An 18,738-nucleotide genomic window follows, 5' to 3' on the forward strand; every position below is an offset into this window, starting at 1 on the left:
AAGGGATAGTCCCAGAAGGGGATGGCCAACTTTTCCAACAGCAGTCTGTATTGCTCCTCATTCAGGGAGGTCATTTCAGCTGGTAATGGGGCACAGATGGCTTCAACTCTTGGCTCGGCCCCAGAGATGCAGTGACCAGGCACCACATAGAGGTCCACAATGGTGATGTGGTTGGGGAGTGGGATTAGGGAGGTTCCCAAATTGATAAAATGGATTAGTACCTTTCCTTTGTGGACCTTGAACAAGGTGCGGGCTGTCAACCGCTCCCCCGGTTCCCCTAGGTCCTTTCGGGGCTCTACAATTGCCATGGCCCCTTTCCACCTTGTTGTAATATCTGATAGGCAGGGACCATTTGACCTCTTGGAGGGGTGCAAGAAGCAGTTTTTGTTTGGGGGGCCATACGGATGATCCCCACCCATAACATCTGTTTTCTATCTGCTCGCTGATAAGCCTCGAAGGCTTGGATCATGTTGAGCCAGACAGATTGCTGACCACAGCCCCGTGATGCTAGCCTGAATGTTCAAACTTTGCCAGCAAGCAGTGTACTGAAAGTCCAAGTCCTTCAAAATATTCATGCCCAGGATAATGAGTACTGCTGAGCTCACTGGGCTGAGTCATCGCAACTTCCACCCATTCCACCACCTGGTTGCATCTGTATTTTCACCCAGGTGATGCCTTCCACTGAGATGGGCAGATTATTGGCTGCCTTTAGAGATAGCCAGGAGGGGTCCAACCAGGAGGGGTCCAACTGGTCTCAAGTCCCAAACTGCTAGAACTTGTACTCCAGGACAGTAACATCTAACTAACTGTCAATCAAGTAAGGGACCTCTTGATCATTGACTGGGATGTTGATCACTGACTTGATGCAGCCATGACCTCTGGTCTGAAGAGACCTTGTGTTGACATGCACTGGGGCCCCAGGAACCCATGTTTTAATAGCAGCCTATGGGTGTCTTTGGATTCAGGCCTGTCACAATTCCTTGCTACATGACCAAAGCGGCCACAATGCCAGTACTTCCAAACTTTGTCTGGAAGCAGATTCTTGCTCTCGGAGAGGTGGGCCACTTTTTTTGAATGTGGACATCTCTTGCTTCATGGATGCCATATACCCTTAATGGCCATCTGCATGGCCAACAAGGGAGATAGGGTCAAGGCCTCTTCCCTCAGGGGTAGTGGTTCATGGTCTTTGTCACTGCTACTGTTGCCACAGTAATGTTGAAAGAGGGAAGGTTGCGCTTTTATTCATTTTGGTAGGACTCCTCTGACAAATCCCGCCTTGCCCTAATGCTGCATACACATGACCGTTTTTTCTGTCAGAACAAACTCTGAAGGTTTTTCCGACGGAGTTCCAACGGAGTTCCGCTGAAACTGTCTTGCGTAGACACACGATCTCACCAAAGTCCGACCGTCTAGAACGCGGTGACGTACAACACACACTACGGGACTAGAAAACGGAAGTTCAATAGCGAGTAGCCAATAGCTTCCGTCTCGTACTTGCTTCAGAGCATGCTTCGTTTTTGGTCCGTCGGAACAGCATACAGACGAGCGGTTTTCCCGATAGGAACTGATTCCTTCGGACAGATTTAAAACATGTTCTATTTCTAGGTCTGTCAGAATTTTCGAAAAAAAAGTCAGATGAGGCCCACACATGGTGATCGTGTGTCCGATGAAAAGATTCCGTTGGACTTTTCCTGCCGGAAAGTCAGAACGTGTGTACGCGGCATAAGTAATCTATATGAGGCTTCTCTTCTGGGCATTTCCACAGATTTTGGAGAGCTACCACAAAGTGGGTGAGGTTTAACCTACCTGAATTTCCCCTGCCTGTACCCATCCAGTGCTTTTAATATTTATGCTTCAATAAAGACTTTATACTTTACTTTCTGAGTGGGTGTGCTGCCGATCCGAAGATTCTCTGTTCCGAGGTTATTGTTTTGTTGCCTAAAAACAAAGAACCTTTGCCTCAACTATGGGACTGACAAATTCTCCTCAAACAGGCCCTCCAGGCATTCAACAATGTGTTCCAGGCTAGTCCAGGAGGCCTCCAGTAGCACCTTTATCGCTCAATGGGCATTATGATCCAGGGACTTAATGGACAGCTTTGAGATCAGCTTGGCGGGAACCTGATACAGGCGAGCAGCTCTCCTACAGGCAAGCTCTTCTGTCTCTCCTCTCACTCAGATAGGGAGATGTTAGAATCATTAAACTTGGGCACCAGGGCCAAGACTGCTCCTAATGGTACCATTATGGTCCCCGTTCCTCCTTCTGCATCTGCTGCAAAGAGGGGCATATCCTGCCGACTATGCCAAGTGTTGGGTAGGTACAGTGTGGTGAGCAGTAAGCAGTCCCGGTTTGCAAAGAACAATGTACTATAAAAGTAGTTCAACAGTACAACCTGCCCCAGAGGGAAGGCTTACCCGACCGGAACTACTTTACAACAGTGCAGTATAGAGACATCAGTCTGCAGATTCAGAGTTGCTGACAGCATCTTCCATAAGGACCAGAGTGTGGCCTGGCTGGTCCAACCCCAAAGGGGAAGTTTCCTGAGAAGCTATATATAGTCCTTGCCCTCTCCCCACTCCACCTAAACCTTTCCATATCACTAATGCTGTCCCATCCTAACACTAGCCAATCACATAAAGTGCCCAAAGAGAGTCTTCTGGTCATCCCAAACTTCCCGTCTTCCATTTAAGGATTATGGAGGCCACTGTGCTCTTAGGAACCTTAAGTGCAGCAGAAATTTTTTTGTAACCTTGGCCAGATCTGTGCCTTGCCACAATTCTGTCTCTGAGCTCTTCAGGCAGTTCCTTTGACCTCATGATTCTCATTTGCTCTGACATGCACTGTGAGCTGTAAGGTCTTATGTAGACAGGTGTGTGGCTTTCCTAATCAAGTCCAATCAGTATAATCAAACACAGCTGGACTCAAATGAAGGTGTAGAACCATCTCAAGGATGATCAGAAGAAATGGACAGCACCTGAGTTATATATATGAGTGTCACAGCAAAGGGTCTGAATACTTAGGAGCATGTGATATTTTAGTTTTTCTTTTTTAATATTTCTGTGTTTTTCTGTCAATATGGGGTGCTGTGTGTACAATATGGGTTGCTGTGTGTACAATATGGGGTGCTGTGTGTACAATATGGGGGGCTGTGTGTACAATATGGGGTGCTGTGTGTACAATATGGGGTGCTGTGTGTACAATATGGGTTGCTGTGTGTACAATATGGGGTGCTGTGTGTACAATATGGGGGGCTGTGTGTACAATATGGGGTGCTGTGTGTACAATATGGGGTGCTGTGTGTACAATATGGGGGGCTGTGTGTACAATATGGGGTGCTGTGTGTACAATATGGGGGGCTGTGTGTACAATATGGGGTGCTGTGTGTACAATATGGGGTGCTGTGTGTACAATATGGGGTGCTGTGTGTACAATATGGGGTGCTGTGTGTACATCAATGGGGGAAAAAATGAACTTAAATGATTTTAGCAAATGGCTGCAATGTAACAAAGAGTGAAAAATTTAAGGGGGTCTGAATACTTTCCATCCCCACTGTAGCTTAATGTCATACCAGATCTTCTGACCTTAAGGCCTCATGCACACTGGACATTAAAATAACATTATAAAAATGCCAGTAGCTTTGCAGTGTATAATAATGGACCTCAGATAAGGAGATTCAGGCCAGCTTCAGGTCATAGTGGGCCCCAGATACAGAGGTGCACACGAGCAACCAATATCTAGCTTTTTGTCATACCGGACCATAATATATGGAGATTCAGCTCAGCAGCCAATATATAGCTGTCTCATGTCAGACCCTCATACATGAAGATGCGTCCCAGTAACCAATATGTAACTTACCATCATACTGGAACTCCAGATATGGAGTCTCACCACGGCAGCTTACTTGTAGCGTAGTATTATACAGGACACCCAGATTCATACCAGAGATTCATACCAGCTGCCAATATTTAATTTAGCTTGGTCAGTGCAGTGGTTGTCCAGGGAGGGCCTCAGACTGGGGCTACGTATAAGGGGGGGGGGGGGGGGGGGTAAAAAAACCACAGTTATTAAAAATCTCTCACTTTGATTCATCTGCTGCTTATCCATTCATTTTCCCTCATTCATTGACTTTAACTCCTCCCTCTCCTTCCTTGTAAGAGTATACAGAGATCTGCTGTGCCTTTTGATTTGCATAGTCTCCATTCTCCCAGAGCTGAAGCATACGGTATACAGTGCTTTGAAAAAGTATTCACACCCCTTGAAAATCTCCCACATTTTCTCATGTTACAACCAAAAAGGTAAATGTATTTTATTGGGATTTTATGTGATAGACCAACACAAAGTGTCACATAATTGTGAAGTGGAAGGAAAATGATAAATGATACAAATAAATATGTGAAAGTGTGTGGGGGGGCATTTGTATTCAGCCCCCTTTACTCTGATACCCCTAACTAAAATCTAGTGGAACCAATTGTCTTCAGAAGTCTCCTAATTAGTAAATAGAGTCCACCTGTGTGTAATTTAATCTCAGTGTAAATACAGCTGTTCTGTGAAGCCCTCAGAGGTTTGTTAGAGAACCTTAATGAACAAACAGCATCATGAAGGCCAAGGAACACACCAGACAGGTCAGGGATGAAGTTGTGGAGAAGTATAAAGCAGGGTTAGGTTATAAAAAAATCTCCCAAGCTTTGAAGATCTCACAGAGCTCTGTTCAATCCATCATCGGAAAATGGAAAGAGTATGGCACAACTGCAAACCTACCAAGACATGGCCGTCCACCTAAACTGACCGGCCGGGCAAGAAGAACATTCATCAGAGAAGAGCCAAGAGGTCCATGGTAACTCTGGAGGAGCTGCAGAGATCCACAGCTCAGGTGGGAGAATCTGTCCACAGGACAACTATTAGTCGTGTTCTCCACAAATCTGCCCTTTATGGAAGAGTGACAAGAAGAAAGACATTGGAGAAAGAAAGTCATAAGAAGTCCTGTTTGTAGTTTGTGAGAAGCCATGTGGAGGACACAGCAAACATGTGGAAGAAGGTGATCTGGTCAGATGAGACCAAAATTCAACTTTTGGCCTAAAAAAAAAATGCTATGTGTGGCGGAAAACTAACACTGCACATCACCCTGAACACACCATCCCCACCGTGAAACATGGTGGTGGCAGCATCATGTGGTGGGGATGGTTTTCTTCAGCAGGGACAGGGAAGCTGGTCAGAGTTGATGGGAAGATGGATGGTGACAAATACAGGACAATCTTAGAAGAAAACCTGTAATGTCGTGTAAACACGAGCGGACTTCTTGTCTGCCTGAACTCTGAAGGACTTCCGACAGAGTTCCGATGAAACGGACTTGCTTACACACGATCCTACCAAAGTCCGATCGTTTCGAACGTAATGACGTACGACCGGACTAGAATAAGGAAGTTCATAGCCAGTAGCCAATAGCTGCCCTTGCTTCGTTTTCAGTCCGTCGGACTAGCATACAGACAAACGTTTTTTTCGATAGGAATCAAGTCCCTCGGAAAGATTTGAAACATGTTCTATTTCTAGGTCCGTCGGAATTTTCGACAGAAAAGGTCGGATAAAAGTCCGATGAAGCCCACACATGACTGGAATGTCCGACGGAATCGTTCCATCTGACTTTTTCTGCCGGAAAGTCCGCCCGTGTGTACGCGGCATTAGAGTCTGCAAAAGACTTGAGACCGGGGCGGAGGTTCACCTTCCAGCAGGACAACGACCCGAAACATCCAGCCAGAGCTACAATGGAATGGTTTAGATCAAAGCATATTCATGTGTTAGAATGGCCCAGTCACAGTCCAGACCTAAATCACATTGAGAATCTGTGGCAAGACTTTAAAATTGCTGTTCACAGACACTCTCCATCCAATCTGACAGAGCTTGAGATATTTTACAAAGAAGAATGGGCAGAAATGTCCCTCTCTAGATGTGCAAAGCTGGTAGAGACATCCCCAAAAAGACTTGCAGCTGTAATTGTAGAGAAAGGGGGTTCTACAAAGTATTGACTCCAGGGGGTGCCATACAAATGTCCCTCCCAACACTTTTCACATATTTATTTGTATCATTTATCATTTTGCTTCCACTTCACAATTATGTGCCACTTTGTGTTGGTCTATCATATAAAATCCCAATAAAATACATTTACGTTTTTGGTTGTAACATGACAAAATGTGGGAAATTTCAAGGGGTATGAATACTTTTTCAAGGCACTGTATACAGAGACATGTTGTGCATTTTAATTTCGCCCAATGTCCAACCTCTTAGAGCTGAACCATATACCCAGAGATATCCTGTGCCTTAAGGGAGTACAGAAGAGATCACTAACTGTCCTCCTGTTTGGTGTAATATGAAAGATGCTGCAAAATATTTCTTATACAATGACTTCAGCTCATCTTTTGAAATTTTCAGATAATAAAACCAAGGTGACCTCAACCAGACAAAGAAAGGGCCACATGCTGCCCAAAACATTTTTACATGAATTTAAAGAATATATGGACAGTTGGTTGGTGACGAAGCTTGTGCCCTCCATCTATACCGTGGTTCTCCTCATGGCTCTTCCTCTCAATATAATGGCGATCATCGTGTTCTTGGTGAAGGTGAAGGTGAAGAAGCCGGGAGTGGTGTACCTGCTGAACCTAGCCGCTGCTGATGTTCTCTTTGTTAGTATTCTTCCTTTCCACATTGTGTACCGATTCTCAGGAAATAACTGGCTGATGGGGGAAGGGATGTGCCGAATTGTCACGGCCATGTATTTAAGTAACATGTGTGGATCCATCCTGCTGATGACGAGTATCAGTGTGGACCGGTTCCTGGCTCTGGTCTACCCGGTCCAGTCCCTTCCCTGGCGCACTGTGAGAAGAGCCTGGCTGGTGTGTTGCTGCATCTGGGTGATATCGATGGTCAGCACTGTGCCGATTCTCATAAGACAACTAACCCGACATTTTCCCGACCTAAAGATCACAACTTGTTATGATGTTCTGGATGCCGAATTGTTTGAAAGGTTTCATATTTACTACATTTTCCCCATTTATATGGCACTTTTCTATTTCTTACCTTTAATTATTACAACCTTCTGTTACATTGGAATCGTCCGCAGTCTCAGAGCTCCGAGCATGAAGGGCGCCCAGAAGAGATCCCGAGCCGTCCTCCTGTCTGTGGTTGTGTTGTGTGTGTTTGTCCTCTGCTTTGGCCCAGCCAATGTTATTTGGTTCATGCATTTCCTGCAGGTCTATAACAAATCCAGTAACTTCCTGTACATAGTCTACATCATTAGTGTCAGTATGAGCAGTGTCAGTTGTTGTCTGGATCCTCTGATCTATTACTATGCGTCCTCGCAGTGGCAGAGACATGTCTACAGCCTGCTGGGATGTAAGAGAGAACATACACAACCAGTAGGCCATCAACGGGTCCTCCTCCACAAAGACCAGATACAGAAAACTCCCAACAATTCTACTGAAACTTCCCGGTTTATATAACTGGAGGAGGCCAAACATTTTGAGAAAGTGATCCCCTTTATGAAGAAATATAATTAATATCTGCTTTACTAATGGTTATATGAGAGTATTAAACGCTTCCAGTATATGCTGATGATGGGACCCTTATATAATAGGCTCACTTGCTAGAAATTACTTTGCAGAAAAATGTTCTTAGAATGATCTTGGTCTTGTTAGAAGGTTGTTGGGACGTGTTGCTAGAAACTCTTTGTCACTACCACCTTACTACATTCTGAGTGACTCCTAGTAACCCCAATGTTCTTAGTGTTCCTGTAGCTGGATCCACCTTGTTTCTACTGTGTGTTGGCAAGGTCTTCCACTGTAATCTCTATATCCCAGTTTTCCCAGTGTCTCCCAGTGTGATCTCTGTACCCCCAGTGTTTCTAGTGTCTCCCAGTGTGATCTCTGTACCCCCAGTGTTCCCAGTGTCTCCCAGTGTGATCTCTGTACCCCCAGTGTCTCCCAGCGTGATCTCTGTATCCCCAGTGTTCCCAGTGTCTCCCAGTGTGATATCTGTACCCCCAGTGTCCCCAGTGTCTCCCAGTGTGATCTCTGTACCCCCAGTGTTCCCAATGTCTCCTAGCGTGATCTTTGTACCCCCAGTGTTCCCAATGTCTCCCAATGTGATCTCTGTATCCCCAGTGTCCCCTGTGTCTTCCAGTGTGAGCTCTGTACTCCCAGTATTTCTAGTGTCTCCCAGTAGGTGGGTGCAGCATGGTGCGGTGGCAATAACATACATACAGTCTAGGTGCAAATAAAGGAACGTATATTAAAGAAAAGGCAGAAAAGTTCACAACAAACTCAGTGGAAGGAGGCCCAACCGGGAAACATTCACAGAGCCAACAGCGTGTAGCAGAGCAGGTTTCAGATGAACTGACAGCGTCTGTCTGGAGGGGAAGAATGTGGACTGGCCATTGCAAGGTGTCCGAGAAGAGTGAAGAGCCCCCCTACTCATCTTAAAACTATCCCTGCTATTACTACTGTCTGTAACAGATGATTGACCTGAACCTACACTACCAAAATGCGAATGCGCGCCAAACTATGGAGCCAGGGTCTTAAATAGATTCTGCCACACCGTAGATGGTTACCAGCGTCACATGGGCAGCAATCTTGTGACAAGATTGCTTTCCCAGTGACTCAGGAAACCATAGAGGAACCATGTTCATCTTGGCTTCCTCTCCCTCTGCATTGCTGCTGCATTTGAGCGCCACCTGCAGCAGATTGCACCTGCCCACACTCCCCCCCTCATTGACAGATGCTGTCCTTGGAATCACAAAATATAAAGAACAACATGAGCAACCCATTGAACATGGTAAAGGCACAACAGGAAGAAATTCAAGTAACGTAATCAGAGTATCTTGGGGGAAGTTTTCCATGTTTGGACCGCAAAGGGTGACAAGCAACAGTGTCTTCCAAGGAGTCAGGTTGCAGGTAATCATCTTCTGGTTGAGGTTCTGTGCCCAAGCATTGAAAAGGGATTTCTGCGATCCCCATATCCTCGTTGTTCAAGTGCAGACTCCTGACATAGACATAGACAGTTAGACAGTCTGTTGTACTCTCTGGGGTGACAAGACTGCCTGTGCTCATGGTGTGTGGGCTTCTTCCCTCTGAATTTTCAGGAACCGGAGGTTCCAGCAGGAGAAGGGGCAGGTACCATTCCTCCAGCACCTCCTGTACTGGTGGGATGTCTGCAGAATTGAAGGGCTGTCTGTCCCCAGCTGATTAGGTAGAACAATCACCACTCAGTGCATATGGCCTCAGCAGGCTATGGCGAAGATATATCTTAATAGGATTAGGTCCTTCTGAGCCTATATCATACACTAGAGTTGGAGGAAAGGGCTGACTGTCCACTTGATAGAGCGTGCGCTACTACTTGGGTTCCAGTTTGTTGCCTCCCATTTTTGGTATTTTTCACCAACACCCAGTCCAAGTGTTCGATGTGATACTTATAAGTCTTTGAGAAAATTATAAATATCGTCCAGATAAAGTAGCACAGTCTCAAAGTTTAGGTCTATCAGGCACCTTTCCATTAGGCGTTAAAAAGTTCTGGGAGCATTGCTCAGCCCAAAAGGCATGTGGTTAAACTCAAACAATCCCAAGGGCGTGATAAAGGCAGTCTTTTCATGATCCTGATCTTGCAGTGGGACTTGACAGTAACAGCTCACCAAGTCAAGGGTGGAAAATAAGCTGGCCTGCACAAATGCCATCAGCGATTCTTCTACCCGGGGTAACTGATAGGCATCCCCGTGGGTACAGGCATTCAGCTTGTCATAGTCCACACAGAACCATAAGCTTCTATCTTTCTTTCTCAGCAGGACCATGGAGGCAGCCCAAGGACTGTGGCTCTTCTGCATTATCCTGCTTTGTAGCATATTACTAAGAAAGTCCTTGATTTCCTCGCAGAAAGCTGCAGGAATGTGATGGTTTTGTTCCTGGATTAGTGGGATGTCCCCTGTGTGAATTGGGTAGTGAATGGCCTCTGTATACCCGTATTCCTCCAGGCCGGCAGTAAAGACAGGTGTGGCAGGGAAAGTCATGGAAAGGAATGTCCAGCTGTTCCAGGAATAGCTTGTATTGTGACTCATCCAATGAAGTCATGACTGGATGAAGCAGAGCACATGTGGCTTCTACCCCCACCTGTGCTTCCAAGATGCAGTGATGGGGTATTATGTACAGGCCTGCTAAAGTGGCATGGTTGATGAGTTTACCAGGACCTTCCCTTTGTGAACCTTAGACAAGGTGCATGCAACCAGTCATTCCCCCGGGTGCCACTGGGTGTTTGTGTGGTTCTAGCATCACGGTGGCTCTTTGCAGTCTCTTGTGGGCACCTATGGGGAGGGACCAGACTACCTTTTGGAGGAGTACCAGTAGTAGCTTCTGTGTGTACGGAGGAGGTGTACGGAGAACTTCAACTTGCTCGTGCAGTTTCCTGGCTGCCCAATGTTGGACTTCACAAGCTTGGATGATATTGAGCCATACTGGTTGTAGGCAACAGCCCTGTGCTCACCAGCCAGAATGTTAAAACTTGGCCAGAAAGCAGAGCAAATCCAAGTCTATTAACATGTTCATGCCCAGAACAAGGGGTACTAAAGAGGTGACTGGTTCACAGTTCACTACCACTCCTACCCGATCCACCACTTGGTCATCAATCTAAATATTCACCCAGGTGATGCTTTCCACTAGAATGGGCAAGTCATTGGCTGCCTTAAGGGATAGCAAGGAGGGGTCCAGTTGGTTCCCTGTCCTGTCCTTTGTCCAGTGGATATAAAAGTCATACTCCATAACTATGGCTTCTGATTCAGTGTCGATTAGACGAAAAAACAGAAAAAAGAGCATGCACCAGCTTTGTGCATTATCATTTGATACATTTATTAAGAAGAAAACATAATTTAAAACTACTCACAAAGGTCTTTGGCTTGTGACAGTCCGTGTACTGATGGCAGTCTCCAGATCCTGAAGAGAGGACGTACGGACTGCTATTGGCTGACGTGTTTCGAAGGTTAGCCTTCTTCCTCAGAGCCTAGCCTAACCTTCTTCTTAATAAATGTATCAATGGATAATGCACAAGGCTGGTGCGCCCTCTTTTTTCAGTTTTTTTCGTCTGATTGCTAGGATACCCCTATCCTGGAGAGCAGCAAGGCCGAAAGCTATTGTCCACCCCAAACCTTGGACTGCCTGGCTAACACATTTGTGCACAAGAGTATTTGTTTTGCTGTATTCAGTGTCGATTAGGCATAGGGACTCCAATCCACTGATAATGGTGGACACCACTCGGCTTGGGGCAACCATGGTCTGTGGTAGGATGGGACCTTGTGTGGCTGATCTCAGGGGTCGTCCCTCTGTCCTGAGAGCTGTTAGTTTAATAGTGGCCTGTGTGTGCTTTTAATGTTAGGCCTGCCACAGTTCTTGCTCACATGCATGTAACGAACACACCGACAGCACTTCCGGTCTTCTTCTGGGTCCTTCCGTAGCGTTTTCTCACACTTAGGGGAAGGGGCCAAATCTCTTTGGAGTGCTTACACCTGTTTCTTCAGGGAGACCACATCCAGGGCAAGTTCTCTTAGTGTAGAATGTATGGTAAAAGGGGCAAGGCCTCCTCCAGCATGTAACAGATCATTTTATTTTGGTTTATGTTACTGTAGCTTCCGAATCTTCCTGTGCCCATACAACCATATCCACCACAATGTCATGAAAAGAGATAGTGGGTTGTACTCTAATCCACTCTTGCATGGCCATCCTGACTGGGCCCTTCTTTCAGTTCTGCCCACCCCCTCAATTGGCCCCTCAGAATGTTGCACGAATCTGCAATTTCTGCAATGCCACGTGCATCCTTTTTTCCCCAGCCATTTCAAGAGGTGCTGGAGCACTACCGTGAACTGCTTGAGACTCTGACCTCCTAAAGTCTCCTGACAAAGAATGTGCATCTCAGCTCTGGGTTACATTTTCTCCAATAAGCCCTTCAGGTGTGGCACAATTTTCTCCAGTGTGGCCCCGTCCTCTGCCAGCAAAGCCATTACCACTTGCTCTGTGTCCTACTCCAAGTGTTAAGGGCCTGATCAGCCAGGCAGAAATCTGGTATAGACATGTAGTACTCTCTAGTCTTTCCTCCCACTCCATCAGTGGCATATTGGTGCCAATAACTTGCACCAGGGCTAATCCTAATGGTGTCAGGATGGTGCTTGCTCTGACTTCTGCAAGAAATTACATATCCTGCCAACTGCTGCCAAGTGTGGGGGCAATAACACACACACAGTCTAGGTGCAAATAATGAAACTTATATTAAAGAAAAGACAGAACAGTTCACAGCAAACAAGGTGGAAGGAGGCCCAACCGAGAAACACGGAACCAACAGCGTGTAGCGGAACAGGTTTCAGACACACTGACAGCATCTGTCTGGAGGGGCGGAATGCGGCCTACCCGGTCCAAGGTCAAATAGGAAGGTGTCCAAGGAGAGTGCAGAGCCCTAAGCTTTCCCTACTCATCTGGGACCTTTCCATGCCACTAATACTGTCACTGACAGACTGGTAACCTGTCCATACACTAGCCACACACAAATGTGCACCAAACCCAGGGGCCATGGTCTTAAATAGACTCTGCCACACCAAAGATGGCTACAAGAGTCACATGGGTGGCCAGCATCCAACCGGATCACTATCCAAGTGACCCAGGAAACTATAGAGGAACCATGTTTCTCTTGGCTTCCCCTCTCTCTGCATTGTCACCTGCAGTGGAGAAAACAAACTGCACCTGTCTACAGGCTTTTATAGATTCCTTGTTGTCTCTTTGCATTACTACTCATTCCTAGCTGTACTGTGTGTCTCTGTTCACCTGTTCCCAGTGTCTTTGTTTCCATGAAAACCTGCCAGCTTGGGCTGTATTCCCTAATGTCCTGTGATCGCTGAGCCTCAGTGCAGTAAGAGATACTTAACTTTTTATCAGCCCAGGGTTCCTAGTAGCTGCCTGCTGAGGGGAGTCAGAAAGCCACAACCAGGGAATCATCTACAGGCCAAACTTCTCCACCGTAAGGAGCTCCAGAGGTGGTTCCTTAGACTCTACCTCAGCCCTTCCTGGAGCCCCCACCTTAGCTGTACATGTGGGCAGACTGGCTTCTCCCTTCTGAGTTCCAATAGGTATCTGTCCTGTCCTAGATTCTTCATGTCACTCATCTGTATCTTGTGTATCTACATTCCCTGGGACCTCTTTGCACCTCAGTGTTCCTCATATGCATTGTTACCTTGGTGTTGCTATAAGCTCCCTCGAGTCCTGCACTAGTCCTGCACTACAGTGCTGTAAGTGTCTTCTGTGTTCTGCCTGCCTGTAAAACCAGCACCCCAGTGCTACAGTATACTCTTGCCATCCCAGTGAGTCCTGTATTCCATGTTTTCCAAAACCTTTGTCTCTGTGCTTTCCTGTACCAGGTCATCTGCAGCCTGTATGGGTGAGCTCTCTGACCATACCGCTATCCAGCTTACAGTCTGCATGGAGGGTTGAGCAACCCAACTGTGATGGACCCCCGTCTTCAACAGGACTATGTAACAGTACATGACAGCCCTTAGAATGTGTTGTTACAATGACCTTGGACCATGTTTGTGTGCAGTCTGTAGAGAGATGGTTTATCTCCTAATATTGTACAGAGAGGCATTTCACAGACTGGGTCATGGTCTTCCAAAATAACAGAAATGAATGTCTCTTGTCATTGTTATATGTGTTGCTGTGAGGACTATCCCATCGTGTCCCAAACCTCCATTTTGTCTCTTATATTGACCAGTTCAGCTCTTTGGATGTACTACGTACAGTACTTCCAAAGAGTGGACCTTTAATCACCAGCTGATGGCAGCAGTAGCGGGATTTGTTTAGCCGGCTCCCAGCTTGAAAGTGAAAGTGATGAGGTGGCTCCATATCTGCCAATCACCTTCACAGATTTGGCAGCACGTTCCCCCTGACCCCTCCTCCCGTGCTTCCCGCTCTTACCGGAGCCCGGGAACCCGGGAGAGCGCTGTGAGACCGAGGCGAATCCATGCCTCAATCTCACATGCAAACAATGAAATGGAAGTGATGTCACTTCCAGGTTCAGATGTCACCATTTCTTCACATCTAACCAAGCCGAAATGTGATTGGTTAGATGGTTTATTACACCCCTAAATGTCTCCATAAAGAGTACCTGTCACCTGCCCAATGCCATCACATAGGGGTTTATTAACCCCTTGTGATAGTAATCAAGTAAAAATAAATAAAAAAAGAAAAGAAAAATGTTTAAAAAAAATAAATTTATAATAAAATATATAATTTTTTTTAAAAAATTGCCGTAACTCCTGTTGCCCCACACACCTGCAAACACAAGTTTGTAAACCGCGGTCTCACCATACATGTGACATATCACCACAAACGTCAGAGTGAGAAGAACAATTCTAGCACTGGAGCTCCTAGTTCAGGCTTTTAAAGCTTCACCTATGGTGATTTTTGGGCACCATAGTTTTTTGCCGATATTGTGGGCGCACGCAATTTTAAGACATGAAATGTTTGGTATCTATTTACTTCATCTTTTATATTTTAACCAAAAATGGGTATTATATTGTGTGTTTTTACACCAAAATCCATTTTATTATATTTTATTCCTGCGTTTAATAAAAACTTGTACAAATATCATGTGACATGACAATTTCAATTATTACCTTTTTATTCTACAGGGTCTCTGCTTGCAGAAAATATATAATGTTGTGGGGAGTTTTAAGTAATTTTATTGCCAAAAATTACGATTTTTACGTGTACAGTACGCAAAGAAAATAAAAAATTGCTCTGGAGCCGAACTGGTTACCGGTCTTGTTGGAAATTCTGAACAGGAAGTTAGTTGCAGTCACACCTTAGAACATTGATCAGATAGCGATATCTGATGGACATTGATCAGATAGCGATATCTGATGGACATTGATCAGCTAGTGATATCTGATGGACATTGATCAGATAGCGATATCTGATGGACATTGATCAGCTAGCGATATCTGATGGACATTGATCAGATAGCGATATCTGATGGACATTGATCAGATAGCGATATCTGATGAACATTGATCAGCTACCGATATCTGATGGACATTGATCAGCTAGCGATATCTGATGGACATTGATCAGCCAGCAATATCTGATGGACATTGATCAGATAGCGATATCTGATGGACATCAGATAGCGATATCTGATGAACATTGATCAGCTAGCGATATCTGATGGACATTGATCAGGTAGCTAGCTAAAAATCTTGCCACATTGCTATGTCTGACCCAGGGCGGGGACAAGGGGTGGGCAGAAGGGTTGGCTGCCCTGGGCGCAGGTATATTGTAATGATGGGGGTGCCGCAAGTTCCTTCTATTATGAAGTTAAGAGGAGTATTGACAGCATCATTACTTCTATCAGGCTAGCACTGAAAGTGGCAAGGAGAGGAGATAGCCGGGAGAGGGTGCAGGCTGTGCTCTCTTTCCCCTCCTCCTCATAGGCTCACACATAATGAAGGGGGGAGAACAATTTGGCATGTTTGCCCTGGGCACTGGATGATCTTGTCCCGTCACTGGTTTGACCTCCACATGACAGTCTTCATCTCTCTACTTTCTAATCTTCACTTTTACTTTGTACCTCTTCTCTTCTAAATAAACTTTCCAATCAGATCTCCAGGATCAGAGGTTGTTATTTCCTCATCAGATAACAGAACAAGGAATTTCGGTCCCCCCATGCACGTTTTCCCCCAATCTTACCTGTCCTCAATTCGGATCCTGCATTGTCCTGCTGTGATCCTCTGTGCCACTGCCAGAGTCCAGGTCCCGTGCCGCCATCTTTGATCCTGGCATCATCGGGTTCAGCCAGCCCGGCCCCCCTGATGGCTTGGGGCTGGGTCCACCCAGTTCCAGGCACATGGATGGAATCTGAAATATCTCGGGATACATGACATGCGTATCCCAGGAGTTCTCTGAGCACATAATACATCATTTTCACAAAGGAAAAAATGGTTGCTGGGGCCAACTTAAAAATTAAACAAAAAAATAAAAAGGTGGGGGAGTGAAATAATACCTAGTTGGATGTGTGAAGGCTTTCCGTAAACTCAGGGGACCCCTTAGATTCCTTCTGGAAATGGTTCTGGAACTCCCATATTTATACACAGAGATATATAGAGGAATGACAAGATACAACTATTGAAGAGGAGGTGACGTCTGTTGTAAAGTCCTGACGGGCAGAGCCTTGTTTATGACAGTAGACTGTGGATGTCTTTTCCATCATACAATATATGTACAATCTCGGCACGGTTCTGTGCTGGGCAGAAGTAGCTTCATACACACGCATGAGAGTCATCCCAACCTGGCTAATCAAGATGGCCAAAGACTCTGAACCTGGAAGAAGACCCAGAGAAGATAAACCTTCTGACTATGGAGGGGAGCATGGTCATCTCAGAGCTAGAAGGGATCATTCTGATGGTAGGTCCTCCATAATGTACACATTTGAATACTTTCACTTTATGGTAAGAAGCTCCTGGGGGCCCAACATTCTGTATCTGGGGATAATGAAGTACAAGGTAAGCTGGGTATCCCTGGCTGTGTAAACAAAGAGCATGGATAGTGCTGACATCACTGACCCAATATATCCACATGGCCATGTATGGTCATTGACATCACCCAGTAGACCCCGCCCCTTTGTTTAGCAATGGGAATCTGCGACATGTCATTCCTTGCGAGTAAGCCATGGGAGAGGATCATGTCAATGTGGGTGGGATAGTTTTCTATCAGCAGATCATTGATTGTGGCTGATGAATCGCTGGATGATGTGAATGATGATGGATGTACTGTACATCATGGGACATTATTTGGGGTTATTTTTATAAAGGACTCAAAAAGTGTGGTATCATTATTTACTGTGTGTACAATGTACCCCTTACTTTTTAACATGGGGGTCTGGTATCTGGGAACCCCTCATCTTAAAAGGGGCTTCCAGATTCTGGTAAGCCCCCCTGCCTAAAGACCCCCACAACCACTGGGCCAGGGTTATGGGGAAGAGACCCTTGTTCTCATCACAAAGGTTTCCACCATTTTGAGGGCATGTGGCCTAGTATAGTTAAGGGGGAGCACACATTTGTTCCCCCTCCTTTCCTGGCCAACCAGGCTGCATACTCAGATGATGTTCTGGTATTGGGGGAGGAAGCTCACCTTTTTTTTCCTTCAATTTTACTTTTAAATTCAAACCAGAAATTCATCAAGGATAAGGGTCTGCTATGTATTTTTTAAGGGGATCCCATCAAATTGATGTAACTTTTGCTTCTAGCATGTTTTTTACAAACATATACAGTATGTATTTCCTATGCTCCTCAGCTCCATCTAGAGGCCATAATGGGGTGTTTTACTACTGTATATAACAAAGAACATTCATTCAAAACACAAAATAGCCTAAAGAATGTTCGCTTTTGCCCTTTTCACACCGAATTTGCAGGGTGTTCTCCAGGTGTTCGCCCCGATGAACACCCTGCAATGCACTGAGCATTCTGCCCAATCAGGGCACAGTGTAAGCTGGTTGTTACGGAATGGGGCTCGGAAGCCAGCCGCGGCATCCTTAACAACCAATGAGTCATCAGCTGTCTATGGGTTAGCCCGCTGACAGCTGAACATTAAACAAAAAAGTAGCAGTTGAAAAATAAAGAAATAAATGGAGTGGGGTCCCCTTCGGGTCTGCTATGGATTTAGAGGGGAACCCCACACCAAAATTTAAAAAAACAACAATGTGTGGTCCCTCCCAAAATCAGCACCAGACCCTTATCTGGGCATGCAGCCTGGCAGGTCAGGAAAGGAGGACGAGCAAGCACCGCCCCCTCCTGAAACATACCAGGCCACATGCCCTCAACATGGGAGGTGGGTACTCTGCCCCCCCACCCCAAAGCACATTGTCCCCATGGGCCAATGGATGTGGGGGTCTGTGGGCGGAGAGGTTTATCGGAATCTGGAAGCCCCCATCCTCCCATGTGAATGAGTATCGGGTACATAGTGTCAAAAAGTTATATAAACAAAAGGCAAGTTTTTGTAAATCCATCGTCAATGATGCCGCCCGCTGACCAGAAAACAAAACAACACAAAAAAAAGCTCCGCCTCCTAGGAGGCATCCTGCTGAATGCCTGCTTTGCGCTTTGACATTTCTTATATAGGTAAAGGGGCGGGATCACCTTGTTATGTCACCCGGTGGCACCGCCTCTTCTGACATCACAGGCCCATCATGCACAAGTCCGTGACATTAGAAGTGAGCGCTGCCACGGGTGACATGTGGGCCATGTGGACCCGCCCCTTACCTATATAAGAACTGCTAAAGCAGGCATTCGGCAGGAGGCCTCCCAGGAGGCTGAGCGTATTTTTCTGGTCGGCGGGAGGCGTGATTGATGTTGAATTTACATCGAGGGAAACTATTTTTTTATTTTTTAATAAAGGAATTGTCAAAAATTGTCTCTGTGTGTTTATTACTTGTTGATACTTTTTTGGTGACTGGGTAGGGGTACAATTTACCTGATACTCATTCACATGGGGGGTTGGGATCTTAAAGGGGGTTTCAGATTCTGCTAAGCCCTCCTGCTCACAGACCCTGACAACCAATGGCCACGCTTGTGGGGATGAAGCCCTTGTCTACGTCAACATGGGCACAAGGTGCTTTGGGGTGAGCACCCCGCCATTTTGAGGGCATGTGGCCTGGTATGGTTCAGGAGGGGACTCTCAC

General features: G+C 46.0%; 1 protein-coding gene across 1 annotated transcript; it reads left to right on the forward strand.

Annotated features, from left to right (window-relative positions):
* The first annotated feature begins 6,422 nt into the window (after nucleotides 1-6,422).
* LOC141124047 (proteinase-activated receptor 1-like) lies at nucleotides 6,423-9,332 on the forward strand. The gene has a single exon (XM_073612130.1). It carries the CDS (start codon nucleotides 6,468-6,470, stop codon nucleotides 7,488-7,490), a length of 1,023 nt encoding a protein of 340 aa, XP_073468231.1. The 5' UTR covers nucleotides 6,423-6,467; the 3' UTR covers nucleotides 7,491-9,332.
* Nucleotides 9,333-18,738: the final 9,406 nt, after the last annotated feature.

Source organism: Aquarana catesbeiana, linkage group LG01, assembly GCF_042186555.1.
Source record: "Aquarana catesbeiana isolate 2022-GZ linkage group LG01, ASM4218655v1, whole genome shotgun sequence".
NCBI classification, from domain to species: domain Eukaryota; kingdom Metazoa; phylum Chordata; class Amphibia; order Anura; family Ranidae; genus Aquarana; species Aquarana catesbeiana.